The sequence below is a fragment of the Hyperoodon ampullatus genome (assembly GCF_949752795.1).
Source record: "Hyperoodon ampullatus genome assembly, chromosome: 8".
NCBI classification, from domain to species: Eukaryota; Metazoa; Chordata; class Mammalia; order Artiodactyla; family Ziphiidae; genus Hyperoodon; species Hyperoodon ampullatus.
In genome coordinates, this window is record NC_136921.1 from 93,167,224 (window position 1) to 93,188,348 (window position 21,125).

A 21,125-nucleotide genomic window follows, 5' to 3' on the forward strand; every position below is an offset into this window, starting at 1 on the left:
GAGCATTTATTACCATAGTTTTAAATATAACTTATTTAATTTTATATAATTTAACTTTTAATCATGGAGGCGTTAAATGCTGGGTAGCAAAATTCCTGAAAATTTAACCATCAGCTCTGGTGAGTGGGTATGAGCTGGCTCCAGGACACTGTATTTCTTTTCTTAATAGATTTAATTAATTAATTAATTAATTTTTGGCTGTGTTGGGTCTTCCTTCGTTGCTGTGCACAGGCTTTCTCTAGTTGCAGCGAGCGGGGGCTACTCTTCGTTGTGGTGCGCGGGCTTCTCATTGCGGTGGCTTCTCCTGTTGCGGAGCACGGGCTCTAGGTGCATGGACTTCAGTAGTTGTGGCTCACAGGCTCTAGAGTGCAGGCTCAGTAGTTGTGGCGCACGGGCTTAGTTGCTCCGCGGCATGTGGGATCTTCCCGGACCAGGGCTTGAACCCGTGTCCTCTGCACTGGCAGGCGGATGCTTAACCACTGCACCACCAGGGAAGCCCCCAGGACACTATTTCTTTTTCTAAACAGCTGGCCACTAGATTGTAAGCTCCATGAAGCAGGGAACAGAGCCTCCAGGAATTGTCATTCCTCTCTCCAATACCCTCCTCACGGTCTTCTCATCTCCCTATGATGTCATTTGCACATAGTGGCTATAGGTCTGTGGACTGTGACTAAATTTATTATTTAATATTAACATATTCAGATATTTACTTTGGAACTTTTGAAAGATTTTAAACTTAGAATAAATCACTAATACCTTTAGGTGGAGGCTCAATCTTTTTGGAAACAGCAACGTGAATTTTCTCTTCGGTGACAGTTTTCTTTTGTACCTCAGGGACTTTAAAAAATGTACATTTTAGTTCCTGGTATGCCATACTATGGGTGGTGTTGCAATTTACAAAGAATATTGAAATACAAATTAAAACAGACAAATGCGAAATGAAAAGATGACAGATTCACAAGGAGACACAGATATCTACATAATCACAAATTAGATAAGAAGAGGGATAAAAATCCATCTCAAGCCCTTCCATTTGAGCCCCATATTCAAATTTGCCTTATACCTGTGACTGACACCTCCTCCTCCTCTGTGTGAGAAGCAAAGAACATCTTTTCTTCTGAAATAACCATCTTCTTTGTATGTACAGCAGGTACTTTAAAGAGAGTATTTCACATTAGTATTTCTTTTTCCAGTTCAAGACATTAGATCAAATACACGGCTTGTTTAGACACAGAATGAGTGGGTTAATATGATAGCTTGAGAACAAACTCAGTATTGACAAGAAAACAAATCACGTTTTGATCTATAGGGACAAACAATCCATGCAGCCTTTATCAAACATTATTAAATGGGAATCAAATAGACACAACTTCTTCACACGTGATGTGGTGCTTTCCCAAATCCATTAGGGTTTATTCATATAAATGAGGGGATGAGGAATATTATATGGAATGGAATGCATGGCACAGTAAAGTTAGAAGACTACTGATTAAACACAAATCCTTCTTTAATTAAAAAAATTATGTAATTTAAAGTGATACTAAAAACAAAGATAATGTTATTATTAAATTATATAAATGTGTAACATAAAATGTATATAATATATATATAATATGTCTTTATTTTGGTGATTTCAGAGTTGTGAGTTGTTCAGTAATATATGTATACATAGTCATACACATAAATAAAAATGTTTAAAACTTGGAGCTGAAAGACAAAGATGTATACCTTTCACTTCAATAACTTCTTCCTGCACTGGAGTCCGAGAAGGTTTTTGTGGAACAATCTTCTTTGAAACTTCGGGTACTTAAAAATATGTACAAATATATTTGCATTGTGAAGAATATTGCTTTGCACAAAATTTTAAAATATCTTAGTTTAGATGACTATATAAATAACTAACGTGACTATATATCAGTAAACAATTACTTGTGTACATGGTACTAGAAATGTTTTAAATGATAATACCTTTGGTGACTTGAACTTCTTCCATTCTTCGAGAAGTCTTTTCAATTTTTTCAACTACGGGCTTCTTTACAACTGCAAGCATTTTAAAAAAATTGCAGTACTTTTAGAATTTCTATTAAAATAGTCTCTCTCTTTTTCTCTCATTTTTTAGAGAGAGACAAGTTTGTTGCACTGAACTTTAAGTACAAGCCTCTGTACTTCAAGTATTTTGGTTATTTTTTATATTTACCACAACAATCTTTTTATCATCATTTTACATTTGAATTAAATGAAGTAGGTAGATATTCTTAGAAAAAAAAATCACTGATACAATGAAGCTTCCAGAAGAAGTTGTGCCTATTGGATTGAACTGGTGATTCATACATTTTTGCCCAGCAAGCCATGATAATGACATCAATGATGTGATCTATATAAATAATTCCAATTACATACCTTTAGGAGGTGGTACTTCTTTCTTTTCCGGTACTTTTGCTGGAATTTTCCTCTCACGTGATTCTTTAACAAAAACACAGTAATAAGGGGTGCTTGAATAGGTTAAGTTCTAATAGATTGTATCAGTTGGCAAATGATATAAGTTAAGAATCATATACAGGGCCTCCCTGGTGGCGCAGTGGTTGAGAGTCCGCCTGCCGATGCAGGGGATACGGGTTCGTGCCCCGGTCTGGGAGGATCCCATATGCCGTGGAGCGGCTGGGCCCGTGAGCCATGGCTGCTGAGCCTGCGCGTCCGGAGCCTGTGCTCCGCAACGGGAGAGGCCACAACAGTGAGAGGCCCGCGTACCACAAAAAAAAAAAAAAAAAAAAAAAAAAAAAAAAAAAAGAATCATATACAACTGTGTAAATGATTGTATTTGGGATCTTTATTGCTAACAGGATTACTCATGCTGGATTTAGAAGCAGGATCAAGCAGAGGTGCAGTGAGGCAGTGAAACTAAAACTTGAACCTCTGCATTAGAAAAGAGCACTTGGAATTCAGTCTTAGTAATACGATTAAATGATTCAACGTACAATATCAAAGCATGAAAGTAACTCTGAACAAAATGATGCTTTTAAAGATTCTAAAGATTTCTAACTTTACAAAATAGAAATGGTCATTTCATCTATTTCATATCCATTGCAAATCAGGTTAATAACCTTGAAAATATAAAGAACTGAGCAAAAAATGAGGAAAAGAGGAGAAAGTCACCCAGTTAATACATACCTTCATAAGCCTCCTTTTGAACTTGGACGACTTCTCTTTCTTGGGAAGTCTCCTCCCACTCTTCTTCCCCTTCCTCGTAACCTTCTTCCCTTTCATAGTATTCTTGCCCTTCTTCAAAATCTTCTTCCCATTCCTCATGAACTTCCCTTTTAGCTTCTACCTGGGTCTCTTCATAGTCTTCATCTGGTTCCTCATAGTAAGGTTCTTCATATGGCTCCGTGTATGGTTCTACCTCTAGTTCGTCATAAGGTTCTTCCAAAGAGTCTATGTGAACTTTCTTCTCCTCGTAGACTGCTTCCTTTTTCTCATACACAGCTTCTTTCTCTTTCTGGACCTCTTTCTTTCTGGTTATGGTCATTATTTTCACTTCTTCAGCCTTGGAGGATACATCAATCACTTCAGGGGCTAAAATAAATAAATTAATTAATTTAAAAAGATAATATGAACATGTTAATTATATCCATACAAGTACTTCCCGAAATGAAAGTCTATGTAGTCAAGCAGTATCAGTATCTGAGATCTCAGCCTTATATTGATCATTTACGTTTTCTTTGGGTTGGTTCTGTTTAAATTTTTGTTGATTATGGAACACAGTCAGGAGGGTCAAGAGACACTCTACTCTTAACCTGAGGGTTTTTCTGGTGTGAACAACATGGCATTCAGTAAATATTATCGAATGAACACATCTTCCATTGTTTCATGGGCGCTCCAGTTTGTAAAACCCTTTTTTTCCCCCCATGGAATATCTTAATATTTGATCATTTTGTGGAATTTATTTTTAATATTTCTGCAGTTACTTAAATTCCAAACTATTCTTTCAAAAACAGTACTAATTTTATTTATTTATTTATTATTTATTTATTTTTTTGTGGTACGCGGGCCTCTCACTGTTGTGGCCTCTCCCGTTGCGGAGCACAGGCTCCGGACGCACAGGCTCAGCGGCTATGGCTCACGGGCCCAGCCGCTCCGTGGCATGTGGGATCTTCCCGGACTGGGGCACGAACCTGCGTCCCCTGCATTGGCAGGTGGACACTCAACGACTGCACCACCAGAGAAGCCCAACAGTACTAATTTTAAAGCTATATTTTTGACTATCGAATATAACTTTTTAGTCAATTTGATAAAGACAATATTTAAAATCATGTAACCAAATCAGTTAGTTGCTTTCATATGACAACTTTAAAGATATTAAGGCTAACATTATTCATATGATCCTTAACATTTGTGTTAGCTACAGTTGAAACAATAAGGGATCCCCTCCCTTTCTAGCCTTCACCACTTCTTTCCCTGAGTCCACCGCACTGAGGCTGCATAAACATTTGCCTGGGTTTTTCTTTCCTGGAATTAGACCAGTATGAAGTAGCCATCATTTCCACTGCTAATTTTACTGTAGCAGAGGAGACTCTACAACTTTATAATAAGTTGGAAGCCTGATACATAAAATAAGAATACCACGCAGAGATGCAAATCTCAGAAATAAATAGAATAAAATATTTCATTTACCTTCTGCTGGAATTAAGGCAGTAGGAGGTGGGGGCTTCTTGGCAACCTCTGGAACTTTGAAAACATAAAATACATGTTTATCTTTAGACTATAAGTTTTTTAATGCTTACTAATCCTGTATACCCTTGTAAGCCATTTGTATGATCTGTGACTACTACCCATATATCAAATGCTTTTATAAGATCCAAATTTAGCTCACCAGAAATGCTACACAATGCCATGTTAATGAAAACGCAGGAAGGCTGAAGTTTTATTCTAGTTTATGTTGATTCAAAACAATTTAAATTAACATGAAACATAAAGAGAATATTCAGTATGTCTGATGCTAAAAATAATGCATGTTTAATTTTTTCAGTGATTAACAATAAAGTTTTGGAAATAGCCATGTTTTTTGAGATTTGTCTTATTCTATAACATCTCACAAATGACCACAAAAAAAAAAGTCTCAGTGAATCGTGCCCTATGCTCCTGGATTCTCCTTTTTTTAGGAGGTTGCTGTACTTTAATCTTAGCCAGATGGATAAAACTATTTGCTTAAATTTAGTTATACCATCTTCTTCCTAAAAATTTTCCAGGGTATAATAAAAATTTAAAGTAACTAAATTGATCCCCCTGCAAAAAGTATTTTTTTTTTCCCTGCAAGTATTGACATTTAGCTCAGGTGAACCAGGAAGGGTGCTGAGTTGGGCTGGAGTGGCCACTTAAAATTAGTGCCAGCCATTGACCTTCTGTTGGTGTGACTTGATCAAGACCAGCTGTTGGACCAGAGGGCAGTACCTTCTTTAAATCACTATCCAGAGATAATGAGAACTCTCTGGTGTTGCCATTGGGTGCCATGTGTAGACACAGGCACAGGATGATAGGGGAGGAAAAAAAGGGGAAAAGAAAGAAAGTTGAGAGAAAGTGAGGACTGAATCAAAGAAGAGGGTGAGGGTGAGTAAAGGAAGAGGTACCATTTTGTGAATTCACACTCTTAACCTTCCTCTATCCTCCACTATTTGGGATTTAAATTTTTAACCAAGAGAAAAGCAGTAAGACTGAATTTTGATTAATTATAATACCTTTAGGTGGTGGTGCCTCTTCTTTGGGCTTTGCGACAACTTTTTTAGCATCTTTCTTCACAGCTTTTTTGGTCACTAAAAAATGAGATGTCAGATGTAAATTTTACTAAAATATTTTCATGAAACTGGGAGGTTTACTGAATTTTTTAAAAAATTTATTTTATTTATTTATTTTTGGCTGCATTGGGTCTTCATTGCTGTGCAAAGGCTTTCTCTAGCTGTGGTGCTCAGGCTTCTCCTTGTGGTGGCTTCTCTTATTGAGGAGCACGGGCTCTAGGCCCGTGGGCTCAGTAGTTGCAGCACATGGGCATAACTGCTCCACAGTATGTGGGATCTTCCAGGACCAGGGATTGAACCCATGTCCCCTGCATTGGCAGGCAGATTCTTAACCACTGCACCACAAGGTAAGTCCTGAAATATTTTTTTTTAAAATATGTTTTGATGGTAACAAGAGATTCTGCACATTATTGCAAGATATCTGTTTCAGAAAGATCTTGGACTAGAAAACAGAACAATTTTTTTGGAGGGAGATAGAATATGAAGGATGATCTTACATCTTCACTGATTTTATGCCTGCTTAAAGTTTTCAAACATCTAGAGTAGACCCAAGTGATATCATAAATAGAAGAGGTACACCTTTTCATCTTCATTTCACTTAGGTAAGAACACTTTATATTTTTCAGGAAAAAGAATAACAAGTGAATTAGTAAAATTAAAGTCCCACCTATGCTATATTGTGGAAGTTTTCTTTTGTCATTTCTGACATTATACCTTGATCCTGGCCCCTGATCGTAACTTGATTATGGGCTCCTAGTATTCATGAATAAATAACACTCTTGAATTTTTAAAATATGATTTAATTTCTCAAGTTTCCCAGTGGGCACTCAAACTTAAGTCATGTTGACACTAACACTCAAATCATTCATTAATATAAATTATTATTCCTGACAACAAATATAAGTGGAAATCTATTTTATGATTTTTGATTCTTATTCATTTTTGCTATCATAAGTAGGTGAAATATAGTTAATTATGTTCATATAAATTATAAAAATGCTTTTCTTTGTTATTGAGATTGTAGTAGTCATAAAACTGGAAGTGTTTTTTTGTTTTTTTTTTTAACTGAATTTCCCCTGAGGCTGGCTGAAAACTAGCTCAAGCTTTTGACACCAATTGTAGTAGATATTAGGGAACTAGCATGTCAAACCATGGAAACTACTACAGTAATGGTGGCTTGACTTTGGAAAAATGTGACTTTGACATGCAGAATTTTTCCCTGATGATGCTGGGAGAATTCTGACAGCAATTCTGAACTCCCCAGAACTCTAGAAAGTCCCAGGCAGTCTGTTGATTGATTAGTTGAGCAGTTTGGGGCCACAAATAGTACAATTTATCTACTGAAATATCTGAGAAGGACAATTTCCTGGCACACTCATGAGGTTATTGGAGAGCTCTTTCCTTAGCTTAAAAAAATAAATTAAAAATATCAAAGATATTCTAAATCATATTTTTATAACAAAATAGTGAATTTTAGCGTAGTTAACAGTGTAATTGGGAGAAAACACAATCTATAATTTTAAATCTGACTATACACTAGTATTTTTTATTTCTATAAGCTTCACTAGAATTTGACTGTATTATTTTATTGCTTTATGTAGTAGTTAGGAAAATATGAAATGTGAAATCAGTTTGCCATTAATGCTTAAGTGATTCCTTTAAAATAAAATACTTTAATATTAAGCATCATATTTGTTTTTTTATCTGATGATTTTCAGACTTTTAGGCACATTTCTTACATATTTAGTTAATACTTAAAGAGCATATAATTTACATTTTGAAAGGCAATTCAAACTGCTGACCACTAGAGGGCCAACATGTTGCATTAAACGACATTTTCCAGGTCTGTAATAGTTCTATATTTTGACATTTAGGTAGATAACATATAATACCTTCAATACGTTTTGCTGGTGGTTTCTTTTCTTCAGGTGATGGTAGCAACAGGGGGATGGGAGGAACCGCCGTAGGAGGAATTTCTGAAGAAAATAAATGCCATCATAAGTAACATAGTTTGGTTTCTTATTTTGTGTGAAATGTGATGAAAAGTCTCATGCATTTCTTTCAGTACTTCAAAGGTGATATAGCAGCAATTCAACAATCAGAACAAACAAAATTAGCATCTATTTATAATTGTAACTACTCTTTTGCTTTGATTTTTAATTACACAGTGAAGAATATGATGAGAAAGAATTTGTTCTTGCTGTATGCTATGGTTTGGCATTGGTAAGTTCCTAGTGGTAGGATACTGCAGCTTCAAGCCCAGGGGTCATGGTGCTGGATCTTACCTTCTGGTGGTACTGCTCTGATAGGCATGGTTGGAATTGGAACTCTGGAGTCAGGAATATCTGAAAAGGGACATTTGATGATAATAAGCACCGAGAGACTGAAAACACAGATATTTATTAGACAACTAAGATGTGTTTGATTGTCAGGCATTTCCAACAGCAGAATTTAACATATAGAAACAAAGATATTAAGATTCTTTTGTAGGCAGCCACACATGCAAATTTATTCCCTGTGAAAATTTGTTCTACGGCCAAACTTGATCCTAGATATCAGCTGAATGTGACCTCATTATCTCTAATTTCCCAAACTCACAAAGCCTAACATTGGTATTATTTTACTGAAAATAATTTTACTGAATAATATTTTACTGAAAAAAAGAAATAATATTTTTAGACATGTTAGTTTGGCTTCTATCATTTACAAAATTACACTGAATGTATTGTAAGTATTGATTCTTTTTTTTAACTTACCAGGAGGCTTCATCTCAAGTTTGATTTCTGCAAAAGAAAAAAAATGATATTTTTTTAAATTTAGAATTGTCTTGGCAGGCTACTTTGTTTCCAAGATTGCACTGTGATTTGAATGGGGTGTTTTCTGACCTTTAGTTGTTAAGTACAGCTCTGCTGTGCTTCTTGCTTCACCTCTGGGCTCCAGTCGAGCAATTACTGAATAGACACCTAAGGAAAACATCATGAAACGTTTGTTTTCTGATATGTTTGTAAATAATGCTTCTTTATTTAAATATAGTATTTATTTATATTCCTCTTTCCTAAAAAAGTAATCTAGATAGAACTACAGAGTATAAGCATAAACTAGAGTAGAAATAAATAAAACAGACAAAGTTGAAATTATATAGTCACAGGGACACTGTCAATTAAGTTACCTTCGTCATCTGGGGTCACGTTGTGGATGGTCATATAATGGCAGCGACCATCATTCCTGAAGTTGTATTTCTGGCTCTCGGTCAGCTCTGTTGGTCCTTTATACCACGTTACAATGGCGTCATCGAAGGACACTTCGCACTCGAAGGTGGCAGACTGATGCTCACTCACCACAATGTTCTGTATGCGCTTCGTAAACTGAATTGGTTCAGCTGTTTAAGTACAAAAAGAGTTCAAATTTAGATTGTTTGGGGAGGAATTTCTTTCACTGTGCTTTCCCCACAGATGTTTAAAGTCTCTTATCTTTTTATCTGATTGGAAAATAGCAGAAAAAGGCTGAAAAGATAAAACAAGAAGAAAGTGCACTTCTTCGCATCAGTAACAAAAAATTATCCCAATACTTAAGTGTATTCCTACAGGATCAATGTGGGAAAGTTTAAAGAAATCCCTGAAAGTCCCTACAATATTTACATGAAGGCAACAGTCAAGGGTGCTTATAACCCAAAAGTAAAATTTAAACTTTAAAAATGTTAGTGAGGGCTTCTCTGGTGGCGCGGTGGTTGGGAGTCCGCCTGCCGATGCAGGGGACACGGGTTCGTGCCCCAGTCCGGGAGGATCCCTGTGCCGCAGAGCAGCTGGGCCCATGAGCCACGGCTGCTGAGCCTGCGCGTCTGGAGCCTGTGCTCCGCAACGGGAGAGGCCACAACAGTGAGAGGCCCGTGTACCGCAAAAAATAAAATAATTTAAAAAATAAAAAAATGTTAGTGAAATGGGGGCTTCAAAATAAAGGGCACATAAACTTAAATTTTTACTGTATACTTCTCATTCCCCTTTGAAATTCTTTCTTTCCTCTGTAAAATAATTCTGCTATTCAGGATCTAGAATTGTTTATTTTTTGGCTTGTATAACTTTCCCTGTTAAAATAATTTCAAACTCAGTAGGAAATCTGCACTTCTAAATTTCAAAGAATTCATTTTGAAGAGTTCTGAAACCTGCTTTGTAAGCACACGTGGGCAGGCATGAAGTCCACCCACTGGGAAAGGCAGGGTATGTAGCAAGAGAATAGGCTGGCGTGGAGGTCCTTCTGCAAAATTTTATCTGGAAGGCTGGAATTCAACGTACTGCAGTATCATGAATAGCTTAGATGTCATATGTACTCTGGTGAGCTTTTCTTTGAAGGATCATATAAAAGGAGGCAATTATTTAAAAAATGATAAGTGGTTTCAACTGGATCCTTTAAATGAAAAAAGATTTAAAATTTCTGAACTTTAAAATACAACCAGGCCTTGATATCCACTGTAAAGCAAGTCAGAGATGTTGAAATGCTTATGTAAATAAGTCACATAGTTATTTCAACAGCTATAAATGGCAACGCCTAGAAGTAGAGCCCATGATTAGAGCCAAATGTTGCTGAATACAGTCTAAAGGTGTAGGTCTTTAGGAAATAAATATTGTTGCTCCTAAGTCCTAGGATTCCACTTCATTTCAGAGATTCAGAGGTTGGAATATGATTTTCCTATGAAATAATTATTTTTGAAAAATAGCTGCTAATCACACATCACATATGTTGTTAATTTTATCTATAACGTTTCATACAGATAGAGTCAAATTGATTCCTGTAAACAAAATGTCAGCTCCTAGCCAAGATCCTCAAGATACATAGCCATGAAATCTGGTCCTTTCTAAGATTTATTTCTAAAATTCAAAATCATAGATGTGAGAATTATGGCATTTAATAGAATTGTAAAAAATTATTGAATTTAGCATAATTATGAAATTTAACAGAAATAAGTGTTAGAAAGTCAAGTCATGGTTTAGAGTGAAATCTACTTCAGGTCAAAAAGAACTATGCAACAGAATCGGCACTTATGTGAATACTTCCGTTTTGATTTCAAATGGATTTTGAGACGTGAGCGAGTGCTATGAGTATGTATGTTGGTAAATGAGACCACACAAGCGCTTTAAGATACATGTGATGGCAGGGTTGCAGGGGTCCTGCACAACATTTGCCACTGACTGACGCTGTGATAACTCCAGCCACAGTCTTTCACCCACCTTCAATTCTGAGCTCCGCTGAAGTTTCAAGGTCTTCGTATTTGCAGGTGTACTGACCCTGGTCCTCTGCTCGAACATCTGCAATGGTCAGCTTATGGACTTTGTGCTCCACTTCTGTTTTATATCTACCTTGGGGTTTAAGGATTCTGCCATTTCTGAACCATTCGGATTTTACATTTGGCACAGAAAACTGGCAAGTCATGATACAAGTCTGGCCTTCTTTCAAAGTAACATCCTGAAGATGCCGTTCCCAGGCAGGCTCTGTGGGTATGATACAATATACATTTTGTACAATATCACATGTGATGTATTCAGTAGTAAATTCATCTCACAAGTTTTTTTTAAAATAATAAAACTCTTTTTCCTTACCAATTACAGTTAGTTTAGCACTAGCGATGTGTGGACCACACACCAATCTATAATTGCCCTGATCTTTAAGTTGACAGTTTTTGACTCTGAGTGTATGTTGATCACCATCAATGCTTATTTCAAATTTATCACTGGGTTCCAGTTTTTCAGTCCCTTTGTACCATGAAAGCTTGATTTCTGGATAATTAATCTTAATGTCAATTTCAAACACAGCATCATTATCTTTCAAAACTGTCTGATTTTCAATGTCCTTGATCAAAGTGACAGGCTAGGAGAATAAAGAATTAAAATGCATTAGTCACTCCTTCCCTTGTAATTTCCAATAATAATTTGTTCATTTTGTGATCAGCATAATTCATTTTACCTCTGTCTGTGACAGCCTTTGCTGAATAAATGATACAAGCTCCTCAAATTCCTTCTCTTCCTTCTCTGACTTCTCTATTTCCTCAATTTCCTAGGGAGAAAAAAAGCATAAGTATTACATATGCAATAAAATTTGAATTAGAGGACAAATGATTATATTTAACTTCCATTTTTGATGCTGCTTAGGTTATATTAACTGATCTTATACAACTGTAGGGTTCTGGAAACTCAAAAGGCGTATGTTAGATGTTTCAAGTGTGAATTTTTAAAGATGATACTATATACAAAAGATCATACCAATCTATGTGTCTCTTCTACTTGACTTTGCTTTAGCATTTCAAATGCTTGAAGAAGACCCCGGAAGTCAGTGATTCCATACATGCGGGCATATTTTTCATATTCTTTTGGATCAATATTTTTGAGAAGTTCCAAGATATCAATTTCCTCTTCTTCCCCAGCTCCTTTCTTTAAGGCTGGAGTCCTAAATGAAATAAGAAATAAACATGAATCACCTGTCTTCTACTTATTTTGAATTGTCTATCATCATTCAAAGATTATAAATATAATAAAATTTTTTTCACAAAGGAATAGTTTTGTGTCCTTTTTTTTAAGAACTACTAATTTTACCATGTTAATTGTGAAACAAACAAACAAAATTGTGGGTTCGGGGGTGGAGTGGATTAAGATCAGACTATAGTCACAAAGTATGGAAATTTGATCAAAGAGTTTAAGAAAGGATAACAAAAATATTTTTGTAAGCTTTACAACAAGAGGCTAATGAAAGAATTATAAGGAAAAATAATAATAGCCATGGAAAGCATCAATAAAGAATACATATATCATGAGGAAAATATGTAGAAATTAAATGTTGATTAATTGATTAACAGTGATGTTGAAACATAATTGGTTTTGAAATTATTGGCAATTATGGAAAATGTTTAAAATGGTTGATCTAGAAGGCCATTCAGAGCAAGAGAAATTACACATAGAAACAAAAATTTCATGCCTAGACACACAGGTTTCTCTACAGGCCATTTCCTTTGTTCAAAATTTTAATAAAAATTCACCTCATTCTCAAAATTTTCTCAAGATTATTCAGAAATTGATGTTAATGCACCACTAACTTCGACTCAAATACTGTGTATTTGCTTATCTGTTTCTGTTAAAATGTCTATATGCTAATGTTCTTTCACAATCTGAATCTTGGAGGGGATGGTCCATGAATGGAACATTACCGTGCATGGTATTTTACTGAACTTACTTTTTCAGCATTGCTCTAAGATCTCCTTCAATTTTCTCTTGTGGCTTCCTTTCATCCACCTGTAGATTAACATTACTTTCAATTTCACCATGCTTGTTAAATGCGACACATCGGTATAATCCAGAATCGGTTTTTGTGGTGCCTCTGATCTCCAGCTTTGCTTCACCGTCTTTCTGGTGGATAAAAATTCGACCTCCTTGGCTCAATTTCCTCCACTTCCCTTTTGTCCACTTAACATCTGGAACTGGATCACCTCCAACTTTCGCAATGAATGTTGCAGTGGTTTCTAAGGAACAATGAAAACAAATCAATAAAAATTTAATTTTCCAAAACCAGTTTTTCTGAAATGAAATCAGCAGTAAAATGTACAAGATAGATGAAGATGTAATTTTCATGAAGTACTTACTTTCTACAACTCTCATACTCTGAGGTTCTGATATGAAGAAGAGTTTTCCATCTACTGCTGCTTTCTTAGCTGCTGGGACGGCAGCTGGTTTGTCTAAAAAAACATGTTTACATATTTTTTTAAAAAAAGCACAATTACCTTCAAATTGTAATAAGTAATTTCCTTTGAAAGACAGGCTTTAAGAATTTGGCAATGTCTCAAATATTACACATTCTATATGAGAGTGGACTATAGAAGACAAAGCAGTTTCATAGACATTTATAACTAGTTGTAGCTATTACATGCAGATTGAACTGCAATCACATTAACAGCATCAAGTTTTATATTTCTCAACTTGGTTTTATTATATAGATTTCCTTTAGGGATATGATATCAGGCTACCTTATGTCACATTATTATAGGATCATTTTTGGAACTCCACTTAGTTACATCCTTTTAGATATGGTGAAAAAAAGGTCAAGAAGTGTGATGGTGAACTTGGGGTACTTTCAGAAAATTTGTGTGGAAATTATTGCCACTAAATTACCTAATATCTCAATTATAATAAGGAGACTATAAATTGCAAATGAGCAGTAACTGATAATTCTAAAAATCTAATTCCATTCTTACTTAAATTGTAATAAGCAAATAAACACAAGCAGTTGACTTAATCCAAATAATAGTTTTGAGGTGTCTGTACCTTTAATGGTCACTTTTGATTTGCAAGTGTCACTTCCAGCCACATTTGAAGCTTTACACACATAATCTCCCGCATCTGCTTTAGCCACATCCTTGAGTTCCAGCACAGCAGTCCCATTAGCAAAGCTGAAGTTGCATCTGTCTGAGGGCTTTATTTCCCTGCCAGCCTTCAACCACTGGATCCTGATCGGTTCGGATCCCTGGACGTGGCAGCTGAGCTGCACGAATTCTCCTTCACTAACTGTTACTGGAGTAGGGTGCTGATCAAACACAGGCGGCTTCTTTGGTGCTAGAATTAGAAAGGGATTTTCATGAGGAACATAAAAACAAAAAAATATTAAACTTCAGAAAAGAAACAAGTTTTGCCTCTAGCAGGTAGCACTGGTTGCTATAATAGAACTGAATCATGTACCTTTGTCTCTGAAAGCAATAGTTACATGTGTTGGATTTTATAAATAGAAAAAGGTTTAAAAACAAGCAAAGAACAGATGCCATGCTGCCCATGAATTACCCAAGCATCTGTGTTTTGCAAGCATTAGGCACTGCAAACACTGCACTGGCCGTTCCTATAAATTTCGATGTCATATAGCACACCGTTGATTCTCTCAAACCTGCATGCAGCTGTATTTTCACTGAACCCTAAAAATGAAGGGCCTGTTGGAGAACTCTGCTCATGATACACAATGTTTGCTACCCTCTGGGAAAGAAAGCCAACATTTGAGTAACCATGAGCCCACATGTTAATATGTGATTTTCTCTTATGATCATCTTTAGCTATTATATGCAGCTACAGTAGCATTTAAAATCCAACCTTTGCCCAGAGGAATGAGGCGTTGAAGCTCAGTGCTCAACTGAAAACCAGTGAAGAAGATATCAGTAACATGATGGGAAGGCCATGTATAGCTTGGTGTTATGTAATGATTTTATTGAATGGTTCTGAGATCTACATATAAGGAAAATAAGCAATATTCATGATTGCAAAGATGAAAACTTCTGATATCTATTCATTTTTAAACTCTATGGATAAAAAGCCTCAGAATTCTATAGAAAGTATTTATCTACTCAATGTAAAACCATCATGAATGTAAAAAAGCCACCGCTAAGTACACGTTCTTCATTTAACTAAATGTTTTAAAAATCAAACGCATTTAAGTACTATTAAGTGAGTGATGAAATTAGAATTATAAAAAGTTAACTCAATGATATTAGCTATTAGTAATATTAATCTATTGATGATATTAACCTACTGTCTGTGCACGTTGACATGGCCAGCTAGATCATCAGAGTTGGTAATTAAGTCCCAGCTGTTCAAGGAAGTTAGACTGTAAAGTGATTTTGATGAACTGCCTCATAATTATATGGATGAAACAAATGGGACCTAATGAAACTTAAAAGCTTTTGCACAGCAAAGGAAACCATAAACAAGATGAAAAGACAACCCTCAGAATGGGAGAAAATATTTGCAAATGAACCAATTGACAAAGGATTAATCTCCAAAATTTACAAGCAGCTCATGCAGCTCAATATCAAAAAAACAAACAACCCAATCCAAAAATGGGCAGAAGACCTAAATAGACATTTCTCCAAAGAAGATATACAGATTGCCAACAAACACATGAAAGGATGCTCAACATCACTAATCATTAGAGAAATGCAAATCAAAACTACAGTGAGGTATCAGCTCACACCAGTCAGAATGGCCATCATCAAAAAATTTACAAACAATAAATGTTGGAGAGGGTGTGGAGAAAAGGGAACCCTCTTGCACTGTTGGTGGGAATGTAAATTGATACAGCCACGATGGAGAACAGTATGGAGTTTCCTTAAAAAGCTAAAAATAGAACTACCATATGACCCAGCAATCCCACTACTGGGCATATACCCTGAGAAAACCATAATTCAAAAAGAGTCATGTACCACAATGTTCATTGCAGCACTATTTACAATAGCCAGGACATGGAAGCAACCTAAGTGTCCATCGACAGATGAATGGATAAAGAAGATGTGACACATATATACAATGGAATATTACTCAGCCATAAAAAGAAACGAAATTGAGTTATTTGTAGTGAGGTGGATGGACCTAGAGTCTGTCATACAGAGTGAAGTAAGTCAGAAAGAGAAAAACAAATACCGTATGCTAACATATATATATGGAATATAAGAAAAAAAAAAGTTCTGACAAACCTAGGGGCAGGACGGGAATAAAGACGCAGACATAGAGAATGGACTTGAGGACACGGGGAGGGGGAAGGGTAAGCTGGGATGAAGTGAGAGAGTGGCATGGATATATATACACTACCAAATGTAAAATAGATAGCTAGTGGGAAGCAGCTACATAGCACAGGGAGATCAGCTCAGTGCTTTGTGACCACCTAGAGGGTTGGGATAGGGAGGGTGGGAGGGAGACATAATAAGGAGGAGATATGGGGATATATATATGTGTATAGCTGATTCACTTTGTTATACAGCAGAAACTAACACACAATTGTAAAGCAATTATACCCCAATAAAGATGTTAAGAAAAAAAAAAAGAAAAAAAAGTTATATGGATGAAGCCATTATGGTTAGAGGATCAGATTGAGAAGATCTCCTTAAACAATACAGTCTATTTCTTTGCCTCAAGCTATGACTGTGTATTCATAATGATATGCAACATCTTTCCACCCATTTTTTTTTCTTTCTGAGCAAATTTTACCCTTTTGTATGAGGTTAATATTCATTTACAGGCTAAAAGCTTTGGGCAATATATGTCAGAAAATAATCCTTTAGAAATATCCTTAGAAAAGAGAATGTTTCAGAATGTGATAAAACTCATAATAAGCAAAGGTAATGCAATATTCAATGATTAAAATTTTTAAAAATTTCAAAACAAATGTGCCTCATAAAAATTTATATGTCACTTATGTATGAATTTCAAAGTAGACTTAGACTTCTAACTACCTGAGAGAATGTCGAGATGTGATTTACAAGCTAAGGTATAGTCCATTTATTATATGACACCTACTTTCCTGGGCCACGTACTTAAATTACAACTAATATATATTTTTTAGTAAGCATATGTGGAATTGTGGCAAGCCAATTAAATAATATATATTCATATCTGTTATAACTTACTTGGTCGAGATGTCAGCAGAAACACACATGGCTGTCTAATAGGCAGTAAAGAAAAACACATCATGCCAGGGACTCTGAAGGTGACTTACCTTTGATGACGACTGAAGATGTACACAGAGCAGAGCCTGCATCATTCGACACTTTGCATGTGTACAAACCAGCATCATCCATGCCTGCCTTCTTGACTTGCAGCAGAAGTGTGTTGTTCTTGAATGTGATTTCACAGTTAGACGTTGGATGGATCTCTACGTTATTTTTGTACCAAGTGACAGAAATAGGCTGGGAACCAGCAACATGGCCCTCGAGTTTGAAAGAGTTCCTTTCTGTTTCTTCCACTGTCTCCGAGAGTTTTTTAGTGAAACTTGGTGGAATTAGCCGCTCTGTAAGAAAGTTCAAGGATATATGAAGTGGAATCCAGAAGTAGGTTACTAATAGGAGGCTTTTCAATAAAGGTCATATTTTAAGTTCAAAGTCAATGCTGACCAACTGAATACAGCATATCAGTGTAATGTTCCTAAACATTTTGGCCTCCTTCCACAAGCTTATTTTTAAATTAAAACAATTTTTTAATTTTACATTGGCATATAGTTGATTTACAATGTTGTGGGTTTTTTTCTTTATTTTCACAGGCTTATTTTAAACTGCTCTCTGATTTATGGGATGGATGATAAGAATAACTTATGGTCATTTACAGAACCAGATATTTGTAAAAGAAAAAAAAGGGTGGGGGAAGGAGTGGTCTTGGGGTTATGTAGGATATACAAACACTTACAGAAATACAGATTTTAAAAGATCACCTTTTCTCTAGAGAAACTTAGTTCTTCTGAAACACTTTTATGTCAGTGGTTTAAAAATGTGCTAAATTTTATCTGTCCTAATAAAACCACACCCTTAGGATGTGATATACAAAGATACCTTTTATACTGAGCTGAGCCACGCAGGAGTCCTCTCCCACTTCATTGACAGCATAGCACATATACTGTCCAGAGTCTCCTTTGTCTACTTTCAGGATTGTCAGGTGGGCACTGTTTTCCAGATAACTAATCTGATAGTTTCCGCCACTTTGGATCTCTCTGTTGTCTTTGGCCCAGGTGACCTTTATTGGTTGTGTCCCAGTCACATGGCACTCAAAGTCTGCACTGTCTCCCACCACAGCATCCACAGGGGCAAGAGGGATGTCAAAGAAGGGCGGGTTCTTCCCCTCTGAGAGGAGAGCAGAAAGACAAGGTTTCAGGCTCCATACCTGACCATCCCAGTTCACACAAGTCATCCTCCCCTAATTTCAAATTTGGTTATAAAAATTTTAATTATAGAAATTTAAGAATCCACACACCTGTGAGAATGAGTCTGGCACTGGAAGAAGCAGAACCTATAGGATTTGTAGCTGTGCAAGAATATTGGCCTGCAAAACTCCGATCTGTTTGAAAAATATTGAGAGTGGCTACATTATCTAAAAATGATGTTTGTACATTGGGGCCGTCTTTCAATGGCTTGCCATCTTTAAACCAAGACACCGAGATAGGTTCTGATCCACTGACAGCACACTCAAAAACAACTGGCAGCCCGACCGTTTCTTGAACATCTCTCAACTGTCGAGAAAACGACGGTGGAAGTTTTTCCTCTGTAGGAATGGAATTAAGGTAATGAATACTTCTGGATATTTGGAATTTACTGAATATTCTTCTCACAATTATTGTTATATAAATAATGGGAGTCCTGTAAAATTATCAGGAGGTATTCACATATCTTGAATTAACTTGGACTCAAAGAAAAGCAGGTAAATTTTTGGAGCAAAAGTTTTACTTTGATGCCATGCTGACTCACGGTAGGTGTAAAAATATGTAAGCCAACAGAGAAACTGATTGGCTTAAGGTACGTCTCCGGCATGTAGCAGATTTTCTTACTTTTTAAGACTGCTTTCTAGCAATCTGCATGAGACACCCATAGGTGGAATTTTTAAAAATACGGTTACTCATTTTTCTGAAAGATTTAATTATAGAGACAAATGATGACATGATCCTTCCAACTGAAGATTTAGTCATTTTATCTCTCTCTGTTAAGGCGATCAAAAAAGATCAACTGCTAATTTGTAGGCAGAACTACTTAAGCAGAAAGTTTTGCATTTGGAAAGATTTTCCTAAAAAGAAGACCCTCGCCAGATATTTTAAATCTTGTTCAAAAGAAACACATTCATTCACTTAAAAAATATTGCAATCACCTTGAACAGTCAGGAAAGTTGATGAAGAAACCTCTCCCACACTGTTTTCAGCCCTGCAGATATATTCTCCACTGTCATTACTATCAACCTGGTTGAAAACAAGTGTAGCAACATTGTTCCTAAAATGCATTTTGTAGGCAGTCGTGGGTCTCAATTTCGTATCTCCTTTATACCAGGACACCCCAATTTCAGGGGTCCCAGCAAGTTGGCATTGCAAAGAGGCAGAATCTCCAATGGTCACCTTCACAGGCTCCAACTGCTTGACAAAATATGGTGGTTCTGCAGCCAAGAGAGATAACCAGTCATGAAGGAGACATGCCAGGATGGTTATTTGTATATAAAGATACGAATGTGCAATCATAACAAACCTAGTATCAGGATTTGTGCTGAACAGGAGTCTTTCCCGGCAGCATTTTCAATGTAGCAGTTGTACTGTCCTGAATCCTCCACTGTGCTGCTTGGAATTTCCAGGATTGCAGATTTTTCAGTTGTGGTTATATTACACCTCTGAGAAGGAGTTATATTTGTGCCATTTTTCTTCCATGTAACTGAAATGGGAAGAGTTCCAGTATATGTGCCCTCTAGGATCAGGGGTTTTCCTTTCTCTAGGCTGTAATCATTGAGCTTCTTCACAAATTTGGCTGGGGCTGTAGCAGGCAAATTGAAAAACATGAAATAAAGCACATACACATGCAGATACAGGCACACCTATTACTTCATGTATATTAATTGTAAAAATGCAGAATGGCAGTCAAACAAACCTTTTACATATAGATGTGTTGTACAAGAAGCTTTGCCAGCTTCATTACTAACGATGCAGGTATATTCTCCACTTTGTGATGTATCTACATCAAACAGCTCCAGTTCAGCAACTGAACCCTCCAAAGACACATTACATCTGTCCCCTGGTACTAGTTCACTGCTACCCTTGAACCAGCTGACACTGAACGGGGGTGTTCCTTTTACAAGGCTTGTGAAAGTTACATTTGTTCCAGTTAAAACATCCATGGGATCAGGTTTCTGAACAAAAGATGGTGGTTCTAAACAAAAAAAGCACATACCGGAAAAAGTTTACTACTTTTGAATTTTGATGACAAAAATGTTGGATAAATAATGAAATGCAATTCTATTTTGCTGTTATTTTTAGCTGACCTCTCACAGTCAAAGGAGCACTGCACTCATCAGAACCAGCCACATTAGTAGCTATACATGTGTAGTTGCCGGCGTCCGATTCTTCCAGCATGTTCACAGTTAAGGCACAAGTGTTATCCGTCAGGGTGGTCTGGTACTTCCTGCCACTGCTGATCTCGTTTCCTTCATGGAACCAGGAGACGGAGATTGGAGGTGATCCATAGACTTTACACTCCATTACCACTGAGGAACCAGACAGACCATTTGTCTCTTTCAATTTTCTTGTGAACGAAGGAGGAACAGTTCGGTCTGAATGTGATAAAAATCAAACAAACAAGGACATCAGTTATAAAATGATTTGAAGAGAGAATTATTGTCTTTTTGAGGGAATACGCCTAGATCCATTTAGCTCTTCTGTGAGGATATCACAGAGTTCCCAGTGGGGTCACACCGTGGAAAGCTTTGAGAATCAGTGGACAAGATGTGCTAGTTGACTTATTAGGAATTTTGGTCTCTCTTTGCTGTGAATCATTATGTGGAGAATCACTCCAGCATAAGTGACAGTAGAAGA

The 21,125-nt window shown here is 36.4% G+C and overlaps 2 protein-coding genes across 4 annotated transcripts in view; both read right to left on the bottom strand.

Moving 5' to 3' along the window:
- Positions 1–21,125, bottom strand: part of TTN (titin) — a gene marked incomplete at both ends in the record, with an annotated part of 282,756 nt that overhangs the window by 163,763 nt on the left and 97,868 nt on the right. The gene's annotated exons all lie outside the window — the stretch shown is intronic.
- Positions 1–21,125, bottom strand: part of LOC307056949 (titin-like) — a gene marked incomplete at both ends in the record, with an annotated part of 88,625 nt that overhangs the window by 45,413 nt on the left and 22,087 nt on the right. Inside the window, 26 exons of the mRNA XM_079709934.1 lie at positions 1,064–1,153; positions 1,729–1,806; positions 1,969–2,040; positions 2,401–2,463; positions 3,169–3,573; positions 4,672–4,725; positions 5,733–5,807; positions 7,682–7,765; positions 8,075–8,134; positions 8,546–8,572; positions 8,675–8,752; positions 8,959–9,168; positions 11,012–11,272; positions 11,381–11,648; positions 11,745–11,834; positions 12,041–12,224; positions 13,005–13,290; positions 13,411–13,503; positions 14,090–14,377; positions 17,295–17,585; positions 18,121–18,408; positions 18,539–18,826; positions 19,424–19,702; positions 19,792–20,070; positions 20,185–20,463; positions 20,576–20,863. Of these exons, the coding sequence (XP_079566060.1) occupies positions 1,064–1,153; positions 1,729–1,806; positions 1,969–2,040; positions 2,401–2,463; positions 3,169–3,573; positions 4,672–4,725; positions 5,733–5,807; positions 7,682–7,765; positions 8,075–8,134; positions 8,546–8,572; positions 8,675–8,752; positions 8,959–9,168; positions 11,012–11,272; positions 11,381–11,648; positions 11,745–11,834; positions 12,041–12,224; positions 13,005–13,290; positions 13,411–13,503; positions 14,090–14,377; positions 17,295–17,585; positions 18,121–18,408; positions 18,539–18,826; positions 19,424–19,702; positions 19,792–20,070; positions 20,185–20,463; positions 20,576–20,863 (4,758 nt within the window). The remainder of the gene's footprint in view (positions 1–1,063; positions 1,154–1,728; positions 1,807–1,968; positions 2,041–2,400; positions 2,464–3,168; positions 3,574–4,671; positions 4,726–5,732; positions 5,808–7,681; positions 7,766–8,074; positions 8,135–8,545; positions 8,573–8,674; positions 8,753–8,958; positions 9,169–11,011; positions 11,273–11,380; positions 11,649–11,744; positions 11,835–12,040; positions 12,225–13,004; positions 13,291–13,410; positions 13,504–14,089; positions 14,378–17,294; positions 17,586–18,120; positions 18,409–18,538; positions 18,827–19,423; positions 19,703–19,791; positions 20,071–20,184; positions 20,464–20,575; positions 20,864–21,125) is intronic.